The sequence below is a fragment of the Aythya marila genome, assembly GCF_965140915.1.
Source record: "Aythya marila genome assembly, chromosome: 1".
NCBI lineage: Eukaryota > Metazoa > Chordata > Aves > Anseriformes > Anatidae > Aythya > Aythya marila.
Window position 1 is genome coordinate 164,259,056 of NC_139042.1, and position 14,213 is coordinate 164,273,268.

At 46.1% G+C, this 14,213-nt stretch overlaps 1 protein-coding gene across 2 annotated transcripts; it reads left to right on the forward strand.

Moving 5' to 3' along the window:
- POLDIP3 (DNA polymerase delta interacting protein 3) lies at positions 1 to 12,683 on the forward strand. Of its 2 annotated transcripts, none has more exons than XM_082772842.1 (9): positions 1 to 98; positions 3,054 to 3,441; positions 5,314 to 5,391; positions 7,870 to 7,965; positions 9,167 to 9,349; positions 10,285 to 10,362; positions 10,945 to 11,074; positions 11,789 to 11,855; positions 12,192 to 12,683. In XM_082772842.1, exons 1-9 carry the CDS (start codon positions 40 to 42, stop codon positions 12,364 to 12,366), a joined length of 1,254 nt encoding a protein of 417 aa, XP_082628968.1. In that variant the 5' UTR covers positions 1 to 39; the 3' UTR covers positions 12,367 to 12,683. The 2 variants fall into 2 exon arrangements, with proteins under 2 accessions (XP_082628968.1, XP_082628967.1); XM_082772841.1 differs by having other exon boundaries at positions 8 to 98; positions 5,317 to 5,391.
- Positions 12,684 to 14,213: the final 1,530 nt, after the last annotated feature.

Genomic DNA, 14,213 nt, shown 5'->3' on the forward strand with positions numbered 1-14,213 from the left:
GCTCGCTGGCTGCGTCTCCTCGCTGGGCCCCGCGACAAGATGGCGGACCTGTCGCTGGACGAGCTGATACGGAAGCGCGGCGTGGCGGGGAAGGGCAGGTAGGCGCCGCCCGCGGCTCCCCGGGGCTGCCCCGCGCCTCCCCCGCTCCCCCTGCCGGGCCTCCCGCTCGCGAGGCCGCTGCCCGCCGCGGGGCCGGGCCTTCGGGGGGGCGGCGGCCGGCGCGCGGGGCCCGTCTGTGAGGCGAGGAGGGCTCGGGCGACCGTTAGGACCGTTGGGACCGTTGGGCCCGTTCCTCGCTGAGGAGAGACCGGCTGGTTCCCGTCCCTTCTGGACCTGTGGTACCTCGAGGGCTGCACGGCCAGCCCCGGCCCGCGCAGGGCTGTGCGCCTTCATTCCCGCTGCCCTCCATGTTGGCAGCCGCCTGGTGCAGCTCGGGGCGCGCCGCGGCTCCCTGCGCCTTCCTCGAGCTCCCCCTTCGCTCTCCTTCCTTCCAGGGAATGTCCCTGCCAAGCAGTAATCCCTCAAGTTCCCGCACCTCGATTTTCACTTGGCACACTTAGCTTGCTTTGTAAAACGTCTCAGGTAGCTAACGTGCCTTTGGGAAGGCTGGGCAAACCCAACAAACTTGTCTGATTATATTACGTGCTCTTTAGTAATCTAGACAAAATGATAACTGAAAAATCTTCAACTATAAAATGTCCCTGCCCACGAAATGCCATTTTTGTGTAATAAATGAGTCTAAGCTCATAGTATTTGAAAGGAAATCAGATGTTTGAGATTCCCTTGCATTTCAGGTGCCATGGCACAAAGTGCTCAAACTGTTTGTGCTGTTACAGGGTTGTCAGTTCTCTCCAGAGAAGAGTTGCTTATTAGGGTAAACAAAGCCTTCAGAGGAGGTATAATCTTCAGTACAGAGTTTCCTAACTGATTTCATTATGCGTGTTGTTTACAGTCTTAATTCTGATTTAAATGCTGATACACATATTTCTGGTTTTACTTTGACTTCTTTTACGCATATTAAAAGGAACACTCATGAATCCTCTGCAGCACTCTAGCCAACTGCTTTCTGCTTTGCTATGTTAATGTTTTAAAACAGCAAGGGAAGTCTTGTTTGTGGCTGTTGCTTTATGGGTGCATTTACGCTTTTGTGTTCTTCTGGATATATTTTAACAAAAGGTCTTGGTAGCAGTCCTGTCTCGTGGAGCTGCTGTGCTTTGGCTGTACGAGAGAGCAGCTGTAGGATTTCTGAGCTGGGTAACACAGCGGGACCCCAGTCTGAGCTTTCCAGTTTGGGGCGCGGCAAGAACAGAGCCATGGAAGTGGGTGTTGGGTCTCAGGCTGTTTCATCTCTTCTCCACACATCTCTCCTCTGTAAATACACGATGGCAAATTATGCCAAGATAGGGTTAGATCAGGAAATACTGATAGAAAGCTATATGGAGAATGTGAATTGGATCATCATTTGAATTCATGACATTAGCCTTTTAGGTACTAAAACAACTTCCAGCTACCTAATTTTAGGCTATAGTGCTGTGCGTTATGGTTCCAAAAGCAGATGAATGCTATAGTACTGTAGCTTACTTGGAATTAAAAAAATGACATCAAGAATATTTTCCACTATTATAGCTTTAAAATTGCTTACATTTTTGTCATCTTTACAAAAAAAAAAAAAAAAAAAAGCCCAATTAAAGGGGTTTCTTTACAAAAACTAAACTCTAAAACTTTACGAAATACTTGAAGAAAGACCAGTATTAAAAAATTAGATGAGCTACTTCCTTTTAGGGGAAATTTTGGACAAGTAAATCAGACCTGTAATAGGAAGCTAGTTTCTGCTTCACTGCGTAACAGGCTGCTTGGACTATTAGCTTCTGTGCTCCATTTTGCAATGGTGATGACGTACTTGTAAGTGTTCTTACAGTGTTCTTAAGTGTTCCTTGGTTTGGGAGCTAGCGGCTTTGAGCTGAGAATGGTGCCTGTACTTGTGCATTCTGGAATCCACGCCTCCTACAGTCTCAAAGCTGTGAGCTTGCTGCCCCAAATTCCTGAAATCAGACGTATAGCTCCCCGCTTTCTTTGTTTCAAGGCCCATGATTGTACTACGAGAGATGTTTGAATGGAGCTACCCAGTCCTAATGCTAGAAAATCTATTTCTGTTTGTCTTCAAAGAGTTCCCTGAAGTACCTAAGTTTTTGATGAATTTTGTTTAACTGTAGTTGGTTTTTAGCACAGATGAAGTCAGGCCTTTACTTGAGTTCTTAAATGTGAGCTTAAGGACTTTTGACAAATAGTTCTTTAGCTATTTACAAGCAAAGTAAAATCCAGCATAAAACAGTTTAAGGGCTGTATTAGGACAGGTAACCTGGTCTGTGCAGTAATCGTGAGCTTTTCTAAGCAGTAGCAGATAACTTCTGTGGATACTTGTCCTGGTTTCAGCTAGGATAGAGTTAATTTTCCTCCTAGTAGCTGGTCTGGTGCTGCATTTTGGCTTAGGATGAGAAGAATGTTGACACCACGCTGATGTTTTAATTGTTGCAGAGCAGTGCTTACACCAAGCCAAGGACTTTTCAGCTTCTCGCTCTGTCCTGCCAGCGGGCAGGCTGGGGGTGCAGCAGGAGCTGGGAGGGGACAGAGCCAGGACAGCTGACCCAAACTGACCAAAGGGGTATTTCATACCATAGGGTGTCATGCTGAACAAGATATAGGGGTGGCTGGCTGGGGTGGGGGGGGCTGGCTGCTTGGGGTTAGGCTGGGCATTGGTCAGTGGGTGGTGAGCAATTGCATTGGGCATCACTTATTCCGTACACATTAGTAGTAGTAGTACTATTAGCATCATTATTATTGTTGTTGTTATTGTTATTATTTTCCTATCTTAATGAACTGTCTTTATCTCAACCCACAGGCTTCGCTTTCCCATTTCTCTCCCCCATCCCAGAGAGGGAGGGGGGAGGGTGAGCAAATGGCTGTGTGGCGTTTAGCTGCCGGCCGGGTTAAACCACAACAATACAGTATCACGCCTTATAATGTCTGAACCTTTTTTTTTTTTTTTTTTTCAGGCTTAACACGAGGCCAGTATTTGGAGGTGTCAGATCTCGCATTGGGATCCAGCAAAATCTTCTGAGTAGATCGTCACCAGCCGTCAACTTCCAGCGGACGTTTGATGCCCGACAGAAGATCGGCCTCACTGATGCCCGGCACAAACTGGGGGTTAAAGATGCTCGGGAAAAACTGGTTCAAAAGGACGCTCGGTTCAAAATAAAAGGGAAGGTGCAGGATGCTCGGGAGATGTTGAATTCCCGTAAGCAGCAAAGTGTTGCTGCTGAAAAGGTGACCAAAGTGGTGGATGCCAGAGAGAAGATCAGTTTAAAAAGGAACACTCCAGCTGCTATCAGCCCAGCTATGGGGACAGTAAATCCAGCTGTGAAAATCACCAAAACGATCCAAGTAGGTCAAGCAAGCCATCTCTGAGCCCCTCGGTTATTCTGCAGCAGTCCAGTGGCAGAGTTGCATGAATATGTTCCCTTGTTTACAACACTGTAGGGCAGGATTCAGGCTTTTTCATGTCCTTCCAGCTTTTTAGGTCTTGTTGGAGAATCCAAGCTTCCCTTTAAGGTTTTATTTAAATTTTAGGCCCAATAAAGACCAAAGCAGTGCTCCTGTCAGCACTAGAATACTTATCTTGAGCTGTTAAATAGTCTTTCTTCCCCAGCTAAAATGCAAAGAAAACATACACTTTTTTTGTTGTTCTTATGCCACTGTTCTTTGCAAGAGACCGTTCATTCTTATTTAACTTCTCAGGCTAGCAGCTCCTGTTGAGCTCCACGTGTTACACACAGTGAGTAGAGTTAGAAGTTTCCGTTCAGCCCCTCAGGATTGCTGTTTGAGGAGCCCTTGCGTTCCTCACCTATTCAAGCACATTGCAAGGACATAACTCAAGCTCCCAGTCTACCTCTTTTTCTTTCCTGCCTCCTGAAGGTCCCGTGTGCCTGTCTGCACCAGGACATTTGCTGTCCTCATCAGTTTGGAAGCCTGGATGAGTCTTTCTGCTCAGCAGAAAACTGCCCCTTGGCGTCTTCAGATGCCAGGCTGGGAGTGAAAGGCTGGCCTGAGGAAGGATTCTTGTGGCAGTCAGAAGAGCTAATCACAGAGCTATAGAGCGGTCTGTTCAATAGCCTCAACTTAGCAGGGTAATTCATCCTCATCCTGGCCTTTTCTGCCAAATCACCATTAGGAGCTGCACATTTGCTAGAAAGTCTAGGAGTTAAATAGCATTTGGAGGCTGGGTACAGCAGCAAGGTGCTCTGACCTGACTGGGTTTTATTTTTTTTAATCACTTGGTTTGACCTACAGTGCTTGTTAGCATGTTGCCATAAAATGTTGTAGAATGGTGTGGTGACTAAGACTGTAGACAAAACCATGCATGTAAGTGTTACCTTATAACTTGTTTCAATTCTAAATTGCCAGTGGCCCTCCTCTGTGTTCCAGTTGTGGGAACAGAATCAAACTGAACTGTCTTTGAACTAGCAAATTGAAACATGAGGGTGCTGTGCTATAAACTGTTCTTCTAGAGAAAATGCAAATCTGAAATTCTTACTGCGTTTACTGTTTTTGCGAGACGTTGTTTTCTGTAGTTGACAGCTTCCAGCTCTTTCAAATACCACGGAGGCATTTTTGAGGTAGCTGCGGGTTGCTTCTGGTCGCTTATTAGTGCAGCTCCGTTCCCTGCGTGTCGTGGTTTCCTTGTTTCACAGGCTAACACACGAGATGGCAGGAGGGTCAGGTACACTACCCTGTGCATCACTTTATTCCAGTACAGTTTATTCCAGCTCTAGCGTGAAGTGACGTTATTTGCTATGAAATGGAACTGACCAGCTAAATAGTATTGTGTCCCAACTTGCTGAGCTTAATGGAAATAGCTCTCTTCTGGTTCTCCGTAACGTGATAGAAGAGGAGCTTTCTTACTGATTTACACCATTCGGGTTTCGTATTTGCAGCAATAAAAATCTAATCAGTGCTGCTGGAGCTGAAAATAAATCTCTTTCCCACTAAACTTGAACTAAAACTCAAGTAATTTGAATCAAAGCTTATCTGTGTGGCCTTGGGTTTTAATTTCTTTGATGAAGTGCAGGTGTCTCATTGTGCACATATCACAGGAGACATAGATGTTGTTTAATACTGCGGTGTAGCATGTTTCCAGAGCTGGAGAGTGTCTCATGTAAGTGATCTCAGGGGATCAATGAACGGCGCCAGGCTCTCCAAATGGCAATCTGGTGGACTGCAGTGTTTAACGCTTTGGTTCTTTCCCTCTAACCGTAGCAGAAAGCTCCAGTCCCTGGACACTCTCATCCAGCAGGAATGAGGATCAACGTGGTGAACAACCATACACACAAGCAGGTGTGTGCCCACTCTGTGCTCTTCTTAATTTAACCCTTGTTTTTGAGGGGTGGGGTGGGCAACTGAGGGGGCAGGAAGGTGGCCGTGAACATTGGTGGGTGCAAAGAGAATTCGAGGTAGGAAAGAAGAGAAACTTTATGAGGTCTCTGACAGCTTGGCTCTTTGTTCTAGCGCAGTGAGATACCTTCGTGGTAATTGAGGCTTTCATTTAGTCTAACCGAACTTGATTCCTGGTGTGTTACATGAATACAGTGTAGGAATTGCCATTTCTTATTACGAGAACATGTTTTTTCCAGAGACCAAGACCTCTAGCCGTAATGTCTTTCCCTAAATGCTTTGCTGATACAACGTTGAGTCCAGGTGTTGGGTGCTTTGATTCAGCATCCTGGCAGCCTCTTCACGGAGTGGATGTTGTTACGCAGCGAGGTGGGAGAGGGTGGTACCTTCCTGTGAAACCCCAGCTGTGGGTCCCTGCTGGAAACCTGATGATGAATGATTTTAACTGTTTTTTTGATGTACTGTCAACATTACTATATCAAGCAGGCTTTGTCTGAGGAAAACTCTAGAATCCGTGCTGTCTCTCTTGGGATCAGCTTTAAAGGCCTTTGCTGTGGCCCCAGAGCATTTGGCTACCTTACCACCTTGGGCTCTTTCAAAGGAATTATCCTATTACTTATTTTATTTTGGATGTCTGTATGCATAAACTGTGGCATGAAATATGGGAGAACTGGCACTGACACTACCACGTCATGTTTATTTCATGCCTTGATTATGGTAACTTGAGCTGTTTGTGTCTTCATTGACCTGCTGCCCTCACCTATCCCAGGTGCTATCACTTCAGAAAGTGTCTTCGTTATTCTGACCTCGTTACCAGACGCCTTGACTCTGTTTCACTGGCTTTAACTCAACTCCATTGTCCTCCTGCCTAGCGTTTTTGCCAGTTTTCTGCATGACTCTGTTCTACCATCCCTTTTTCTTCTGTCATAGCATTTCTGTGATTATAACAACCTCCCTGTTCATAAACCAGGATCTTGTTGGCCATGAAAACCCACTTATTTTTCAAGCTGTCATTGCTGATCTCTTCGTTTTTCTTCACCTTCCTACTGAATTAATGGGAAGCTCTTTGGAGTTGTGACTTCCCATGTTCTGGGCAGCGCCACATGTGTATAAACATTTTTCTTAGACATATTATTGAGTAGAGACTATGAAAAACGTTTGGATTGTTGTAAGCCTCAGTATTTTGAGGCAGGGCTATGGGCGTTATGCGGAACTGGGAAGCAAATTCTTCAGTAAGCCTCACAGTGCGGTGTTTTCTAGTGCCAGACGGGCGTGTGCTGTGCTGAGGAACGTTCAGTTCAGTTGTATTCCACAGGCATCTGCTTCCTTTTACAAAAAATATATGCATAGGCTTCAACTTTAAAGGTGGAAGGGTGTTAAAACATAAGCCATCAAGGCTTTATTCCAGTAATGCGGTTTCATCAGCGCTGGTAAGGTCTAGAGATGAGAGGAATCTGTAGGTGACTGCAGTACACGTAGGGAAATCACATCTCTGGAAAAGAAGTTTGATCTTACACCGATGTTATGGAAAGGGCTGGTATTCTCTCAGCTCTCTGTCCTCTAGATGTGAGGATAAGAGCAAAGTCCAAGTGGTTGTGCATTTCCAAACATGCAAACATCGTGTTTGCAATCCTAAACGTGAATCCAGTCTGGGTGTGAGTGGAGAGCAGCCCTGAGGAGAAGGACTTGGGGGTGCTGGTTGATGAAAAACACCACGAGCTGGCAATGTGTGCTTACAGCCCAGAAAGCCAACTGTGTCCTGGGCTGCATCAAAAGAAGCGTGGCCAGCAGGGTGAGGGAGGTGAATCCCCTTCTGCTCTGTTCTTGAGGCCCCACCTGAGTGCTGCATTCAGCTCTGGGGCTCCCAACATAAGGACGTGGACCTGTTAGAGTGGGTCTGGAGGAGAGCCACAAAGGTGATCAGAGGGCTGGAGCTGATAGAGGAGGCTCCGAGGAGAGCTCTGGTGGCTACCTTCAAGTGCCTAAAGGAGGCCTACAGGAAAGCTGGGGAGGGACTCTTTGGCAGGGAGTGTGGTGATAGGGTAAGGGGTAATGGTTTTAAGCTAAAAGAGGGTAGGTTGAGATTAGATATAAGGAAGAAATTCTTTACTGTGAGGGTGGTGAGGCGCTGGAACAGGCTGCCCAGAGAGGGTGTGGATTCCCCATCCTTGGAAGTGTCCAAGGCCAGGCTGGAGGGGCCTTTGGGCAACCTGCTCTGGTGGGAGGTGTCGCTGCCCAGGGCACGGGTTGGAACCGGCTGGTCTTTAGGGTCCCTTCCAACGCAAACCATTCTGTGTCCATTTCCTTCTGTTACCGCGTGTGTTCTGAAGAAGGCTGAAGACAGGAGAAAATCACTTATTTTAGAAATCACGTCTAAAGTAGATCTACCATCTTGTAAACTATTATCTTCCTTCTTTTCAGGGTCTGTATGACATGGAAGATGATGATGAAAGCGTCTCTCCCCTTCCTAGCAAACAGATGAAAATCACCACCACAAACAGTTTCCTGCACAACGCGGTAAGGGATTATCTGAGCAGTCCCTGCCATGCCATGCTCACATTGGGTGGACACACAGGCTGTGGCTTTACAGGGCTTATGTTCTTTTAAAGTATGTAAACGGTGCTCTACCCTGAAATGTTTGCTCTGCACCCTGCCCTTCTCTCTGTGTCAGTGCTTCTAGTGTTATTTTTGGGACAGGCTCCCTTTTAGGCTAATTGATTTTATAGTCCTTTTGCAGCCAGAATGTGTGCTTTCTCCTGTGCTAGCAGGTTGCTGTGTGTTAGCTCTCGACTTTCTTCTTGTTGGGAAAGTGCTTTGTACCTATCTCGTCTGAGCAGGCAAGCAAGGGAAGCTTTCTGCTACTCCTAGAGACTGGACATCGAAGCAGGAAATCTCTTGCCATGCAAAAGCTTATTTGGCAGCTTGCTGGGGATAAGTTCTAGTTAGATGTAAGAAGGGACTGTGCAGTTCTCGGGGCTGGTCAGATTCTGGCAGAGGGACCCGGAGAGGTGAAATCTGTTCTCAGAGGTGCTGAAGTTTGGCTGGCTGAGGCCCTGAGACAACTTGATGCGTCTTTGAAGTTAGCTCCGTTTCAGACACGGGGGTTGGACGTGGGTTTGTCCTAAATTATTCTGTGGTTTTAAGAGAGCAAATGAGTGCAGCTTCCCCATCACCCAGGCAATCTTCTGCAGTGATAATCGCAGGCTTTTCTCGTGTGGGTGTTGAGAATAGAGCTCCAGGCTTCACAGCAGATACTAAGGACAGTTTTTATTCTGGCTTTAGACTTCCTGGGTAGCTCTGAGTAGAAGAGTCGGCTCCAAGTCTTCACGTGCCCTAGCTCTGTGTTTCTGAAGAACTACTACTGTTTGCACTAGGAGAGCTCAGTTTTACTCTAAAGGAGCAATTGTGTATGCTGTGTCAACCACTTGAGAACCTTTGGACAAAAGGTGTTTTCCAAATTCAAGTGGCACTGCTAAAGTTTACTTAAGAAAAGTATAAAATTTAAGTGTGTCTAAAAAGTGCTCTTTCGAGGTAAACATGCCAAAAAAGCCTTCAGTTGATTTTTGCCTCACAGCTGAAAGTCTCCAACACTGCCGTGGTTTTGACACTGGGAAGAACGTGAAGTTCTTAATGCATGCCTGTAATGCTCTTGTGCTTGAAAAAATGGGCTTGCTTTTGTCGCCTGCAGCTCTCAGAGATGCTTTTTCTCCTTCTGTAGACTGGGCTGAGTGGCAATAAGTTCTCTCTGTCCAAGACTGTTCCCCTGACTAAAGTGGTCCAGAACGATACGTACACAGCTCCACCTGCACCTCCTTCCCCCATGCGGACAAAGGCCTTGACAAACATGTCCCGGACCTTGGTGACAAAGGAGGAGCCTCCAAAAGAGCCAGCGCCTGTGGAGGTGAGCTCAGGGAAGTGGGGACATGATCCTTAGAGAAACCTCTGAAACATCTGAAGCTTGCTGTTGGTTGGATTTGTGAGCGGTTTGCTTCTGCCTGCCTCGCACCGCTACCTCTGGGAGTCCTTCAGGCTTGTTCTGATAGCTGCGACCCGTTTCATGAATATTTTAAACCTGTCTAAACATCCTCTTCTCCAGCGTTTGAGAGACTGGGAATTCTCAGACAGTGCATCTCACTTCTTTTATTTTTCTCTCTGGCATGGGAGGGAGCACATGGTCTTGGAGGAAGCAGGTGGATGTTACCAGGAGATGGCAGTTGTCATCTGGACACCCTTTGGTGGCTTCCATGTCCCTAGGAATATGGTTTTAACATCAGTTTGTGTAGTCTTCTGTCCTCTGCTGCTAGCAAAAAGAACAGGATTCTTCCAAGAGCAGCAGCTTGCTATCTAGGCAAGCCTCCTCAGGCAATTTGTAGAGAACCTGCCTGGAATTGCTTTGCCAAACTGCCTGGTACTGGGTACAGATCTTCCCAGGCACATTGATTGAGTTCAGCATGCTCTGGAGAGGCTGGAGCCCTACTTCGGATTTCCAGGCTGGTTCTGAATGTAGCTTAGATGTGCTCTTAGAAGGGAGTATGGGCACAACTAGTGAGCATTGCGTATGTGTGCAGATTAAGGTAGTGTTATACTTGGGAACAGGAGAGGAAAAGTTACTTCAGAGAGAAGTTGATATGAAAAAGAGGCTCTTTTTTCATTCTCAGATGAGCTGGGCTTTTCTAAGCATTGGTATTTCCCATTACAGGCGGTAGTTTTCTTTTATGCATGTGTACAAACTTGCCCAGGCACCCTTTTAGTGACTTTTTTTTTTGTTTATTTTATTTGCTGTGCTGTCTTTGCTGCATTTCTGACCGTCTGCGTGTAATGTGTTTGTGTCGGTAGCTGGCATTCAGTCCCTTGGAAGGCACAAAGATGACTGTAAACAACCTGCATCCTCGCGTCACTGAGGAAGACATTGTTGTGAGTGTTGCTTACTGCCCAGCTCTGGGTGAATGAAGCTTCCTTCCCCTACCCTACCTCTTTTGATAAATCCCTCTGTGGTGAATATGATTGCAAAAGTTGAGTGTTGCCTGATTTTGGGGGGGGGGGGGCAGGGTGGGGTGAGCTGTTCACTGTTTTTTTTTTTTTTTTTTTTTTTTTTTTTTAATGTATGCCCAAGTAGATGGTAGAAAATCCCATTTCTAGAGCTACCTGACATCACTTAGACTTCATCCTAAGCGATGCTTAGTGTTCTCCTTGAACTTAAAGCCCCCATGCGAATTACCTAGGTCCTTCCATGCTCAGCAGGCAGAGAACAACCCAGGCTCCCCGTTACAGTGCTGGCCTTACCTTTTTGCTTGTGTTAGCTGTATTACTAATGCCCAGTACTTGTTACATAGCAAACACGTTAAGACAAGTGGCAGCTGTCAGGTTCTGCCATGTGTTTACTGGACAGGAGTGGGGATGTAATTAGGAAACCGAGCCTTTCTCGCTCGTTGTGTCTGTCTGGTTCGCGTGGTGCCTTTGATGTGACCGCGGTCGTGACCAACGCTCTGCCCGTAGGAGTTATTCTGTGTGTGTGGCGCTCTGAAGCGAGCACGACTGGTGCACCCAGGAGTGGCTGAAGTAGTCTTTGTGAAGAAAGAAGATGCAATCACGGCATATAAGAAATACAACAACAGATGCTTAGATGGTAAGTTTGAGCGGGGTTGCACCAAGGATAGATAAGTTTACAAAGACTTTTCAAAGTATCTCAGCTACTCGTATGCTACCAAGAAGAAAGATGCCAGAAAATCGGTCCAAAAGCTAAATAGTGTAATATGCATGTTGGATATAAGCACAGTCTGAAATCTTTTCCCCAAAAGAAAATGCTCAGAGATAGAGGCATGCTTCCAGTGATTCCACTGGTCTCACTTCCAGATGAGATTTTTGTTACTTCTAATCCAGTGCCAAGAGGTAGATAGCCTTTAGGAAGGCAGTGCATGCTTACAGAGTTTGCAAAGTACAAGTAAAACTAATATTTGCAGAAGTTTCAGGGCATGGTCGAAGACATTTTGAATGAGACTTGTAAAACAGTGTCAGCTTCTCTATAAACTTCAAACAATGCACTCCTGGAGCTGGATCTAACTGCCATTTGTTATAGGCTGAAATTAGCTGTTAATGGGAGATTCTCTTGCATATGTGCTAAGGGCTTTCAATCTGTATGTGCTGTCTTGGTGCAATTTTTCTTATTGTACAGAGTGTTTCAGTAACGCTTCTGTCCTTGTAATCTTGCAACAAAAGATGTATCAGCTGTTCCTTCTCATGTTTCCTCAGCATGTGGAACTTTGGCTTACACTGTTGCATGGTATTTCTGGGGTCTTTCCTTACTGGGATTCTGAGATAAGGACTCTTTGTTTTTGTTTAGGTCAACCAATGAAGTGCAACCTTCACATGAATGGGAATGTCATCACCTCAGACCAGCCTATATTGCTGTAAGTGTCCTGTTGCGTGGGGGGAAGAACCAAACACACTTCCAGGTTCTGTTTTGAAGAGAATATGAGGGGAAGGGAGGAAAATTGCTGGCAAATTATTGTCCCCTGAATATTCTCCTCTTGTTTGGGGCTCTCTGCGCTGAGTGCAGTTTGACTCTGTAGTGTTCCCAGCCCTGGAAATGAGTTCAAAATGAGTCTGAGATCAGGATATTCTTGTGTCTGAAAGTATATTTAAAACATTTGGGAATATATGGGATAGGGAAGGAAATATGGGAAAGGAAGAACACTGAGAACAGCAAACACGGGCGTTGTGTTAAATTCTATTTTATACTGCAGGCGGTTGAGCGATACTCCTTCAGTGAAGAAGGAAGGGGAACCACGCCGGACAAGTGCAAGCACTGCGTCAAATCCCCCAGCTGAGGTGGACCCTGACACCATTTTGAAGGCACTCTTCAAATCCTCAGGGGTCTCTTCCTCTGTGCAGCCAACAGAATTCAAGATCAAACTCTGAGAAGGAGGAGCGAGCAGTGGACTGGAAAACTCAATTAAGTTGGGGAATGAGAAAAGTGCAGGAGTGCAGATGTTGTTTGCATTTGCCTGCCTTGAAGTTTTTTTTGTTTTCTATGATCGCTACCTTACTGTACAATAGTGTTCTCCTCTTGTGTGTGTATTTTCTGTTTTCATAGTTGGAGTTTTCTTCCACTATTTTTTTTTCCAAGAGAATAACCTCTCCCTTCTGCCAGTAATATATTACTAAGCATATACCATGTAATTCCCTCCTTTACTCCAAAGCCCTTAGTGGCCATTAAAAGTGCACATAGACTTTGAGGGAAGGGGTGGCAATCTCCTTCTCTTCTGTCCTACCTGTAACTAAAAGGTGCATCCCCTGGATTTTCAACAGGCAACAGCAACACACTGTTTCCAGAATTGCTGCACTGGGTACGAAGTCAGGTGTGGCCACGTACAGGAAGTGCCATCTTGCATCTTTTGACTCGTATGCATTTGGTAGCATACTGCTTCATGCTGACTGCTGGCTATTTTTCTGCTCAGCAGCTGTGACATTGAGAAGTGTGAAAAACTGAGCTTCCCAGCGTGTGTGCCAGCCAATGGAGGCATCGGGCACAAAGGACATAAGCACACGTGCAGCACCCGTTGTGCTACAGGAGGGATGCTTCAACTCTGGTAATACATGGAGGCGGGGGGAAAAAACGGCGCTGCCATTTGTACAGTGAACATATTAGCCCTGTAGGGTCAGGCTGAGTTATTCTCTCCTGTGTCGACTGAAAAATAAGAACCAGGATTGTGTTCAGAGCTAGAGGAAATCCTAGTGTTTCATTCCCAGTAGACTGTATTGCGTCTTCCTGCTGATGCAGGGACATCAAGTTTTTTCTTACCTTCTGACCTAACCAGTCTCCTTTTATGAAAAGGAAGGAGCTGGGGCCTTTTTCAGATACTAACACGTTAGAAGCAGTCTTCACTTGCCCTGGAGAAATCACTTTCTCGAGAGGTATGATTTGGGCAATGCTTGGCTGCTGTGCAGGCCTGTTGCTCACAGAACTGGATTTGGAGGATGGTCGCTGGGCTTCGTTGCTGCAAGTTTCGGAGGAGAGCGGGCAGCACTGTGTAAGGGACACTTGGAGAGGAGACACTTGGATGGAACTTCAGCCAGTGAGCATCTGTGATGAGCCACAGGCCACTAGGTGGCACTTCCAATACCTCCTTTGGTAGTACAGCATTAACGTCATGGATATTTGAAGTCCCGGTAGCTCCATTTGTTTGTATTAGTTCAAATTGTATTATAAGAGAGGAAAGGATAGAGCCACTTTGAGAAGCTGGTTGGGGGTTGAATTTGATCCTTCTAGCTAGGAGATTAACCTAACCCATTCGGCTTAGGTCTGCAGAACTTCAGTGAGCTTTCCGTAATCGGTGTAGGTCCAGATTCTCCAGGTCCCGATTCTTGGTCAGCCCTGTGTTTCTTTTGCTTTCTTGTTCTGTATGAGCTCTATCTAGCTGGTGCAAACCATTCCTTATCTCACTGTATCCCTTTTAGCCATGGAGATAACTGAGAACTTGGCAGGACTTGTTTTTCCAGAGTACTCTCTTTGGTTTGGAAATCAACGGCACCATTTCTGGTAGGGTGCTTTGTTTGAACAGCAGATGTTAGTAGGGGAGGGGACTTAAGACAGCTGTTGTTCCCCTTCCCTAGATCACCCACCAAACACCTGTGTTTTAATAAAAACTGGGGGGAGGGAGGAGAACTGTTAGGGTTGGAGAAGATAATGTATTATCTGTTTCTGAATAAACGTTTGTTATACGGAGAGTGGATTCTAAGCCTTTTTAGATGCTGTGAAGCAACTG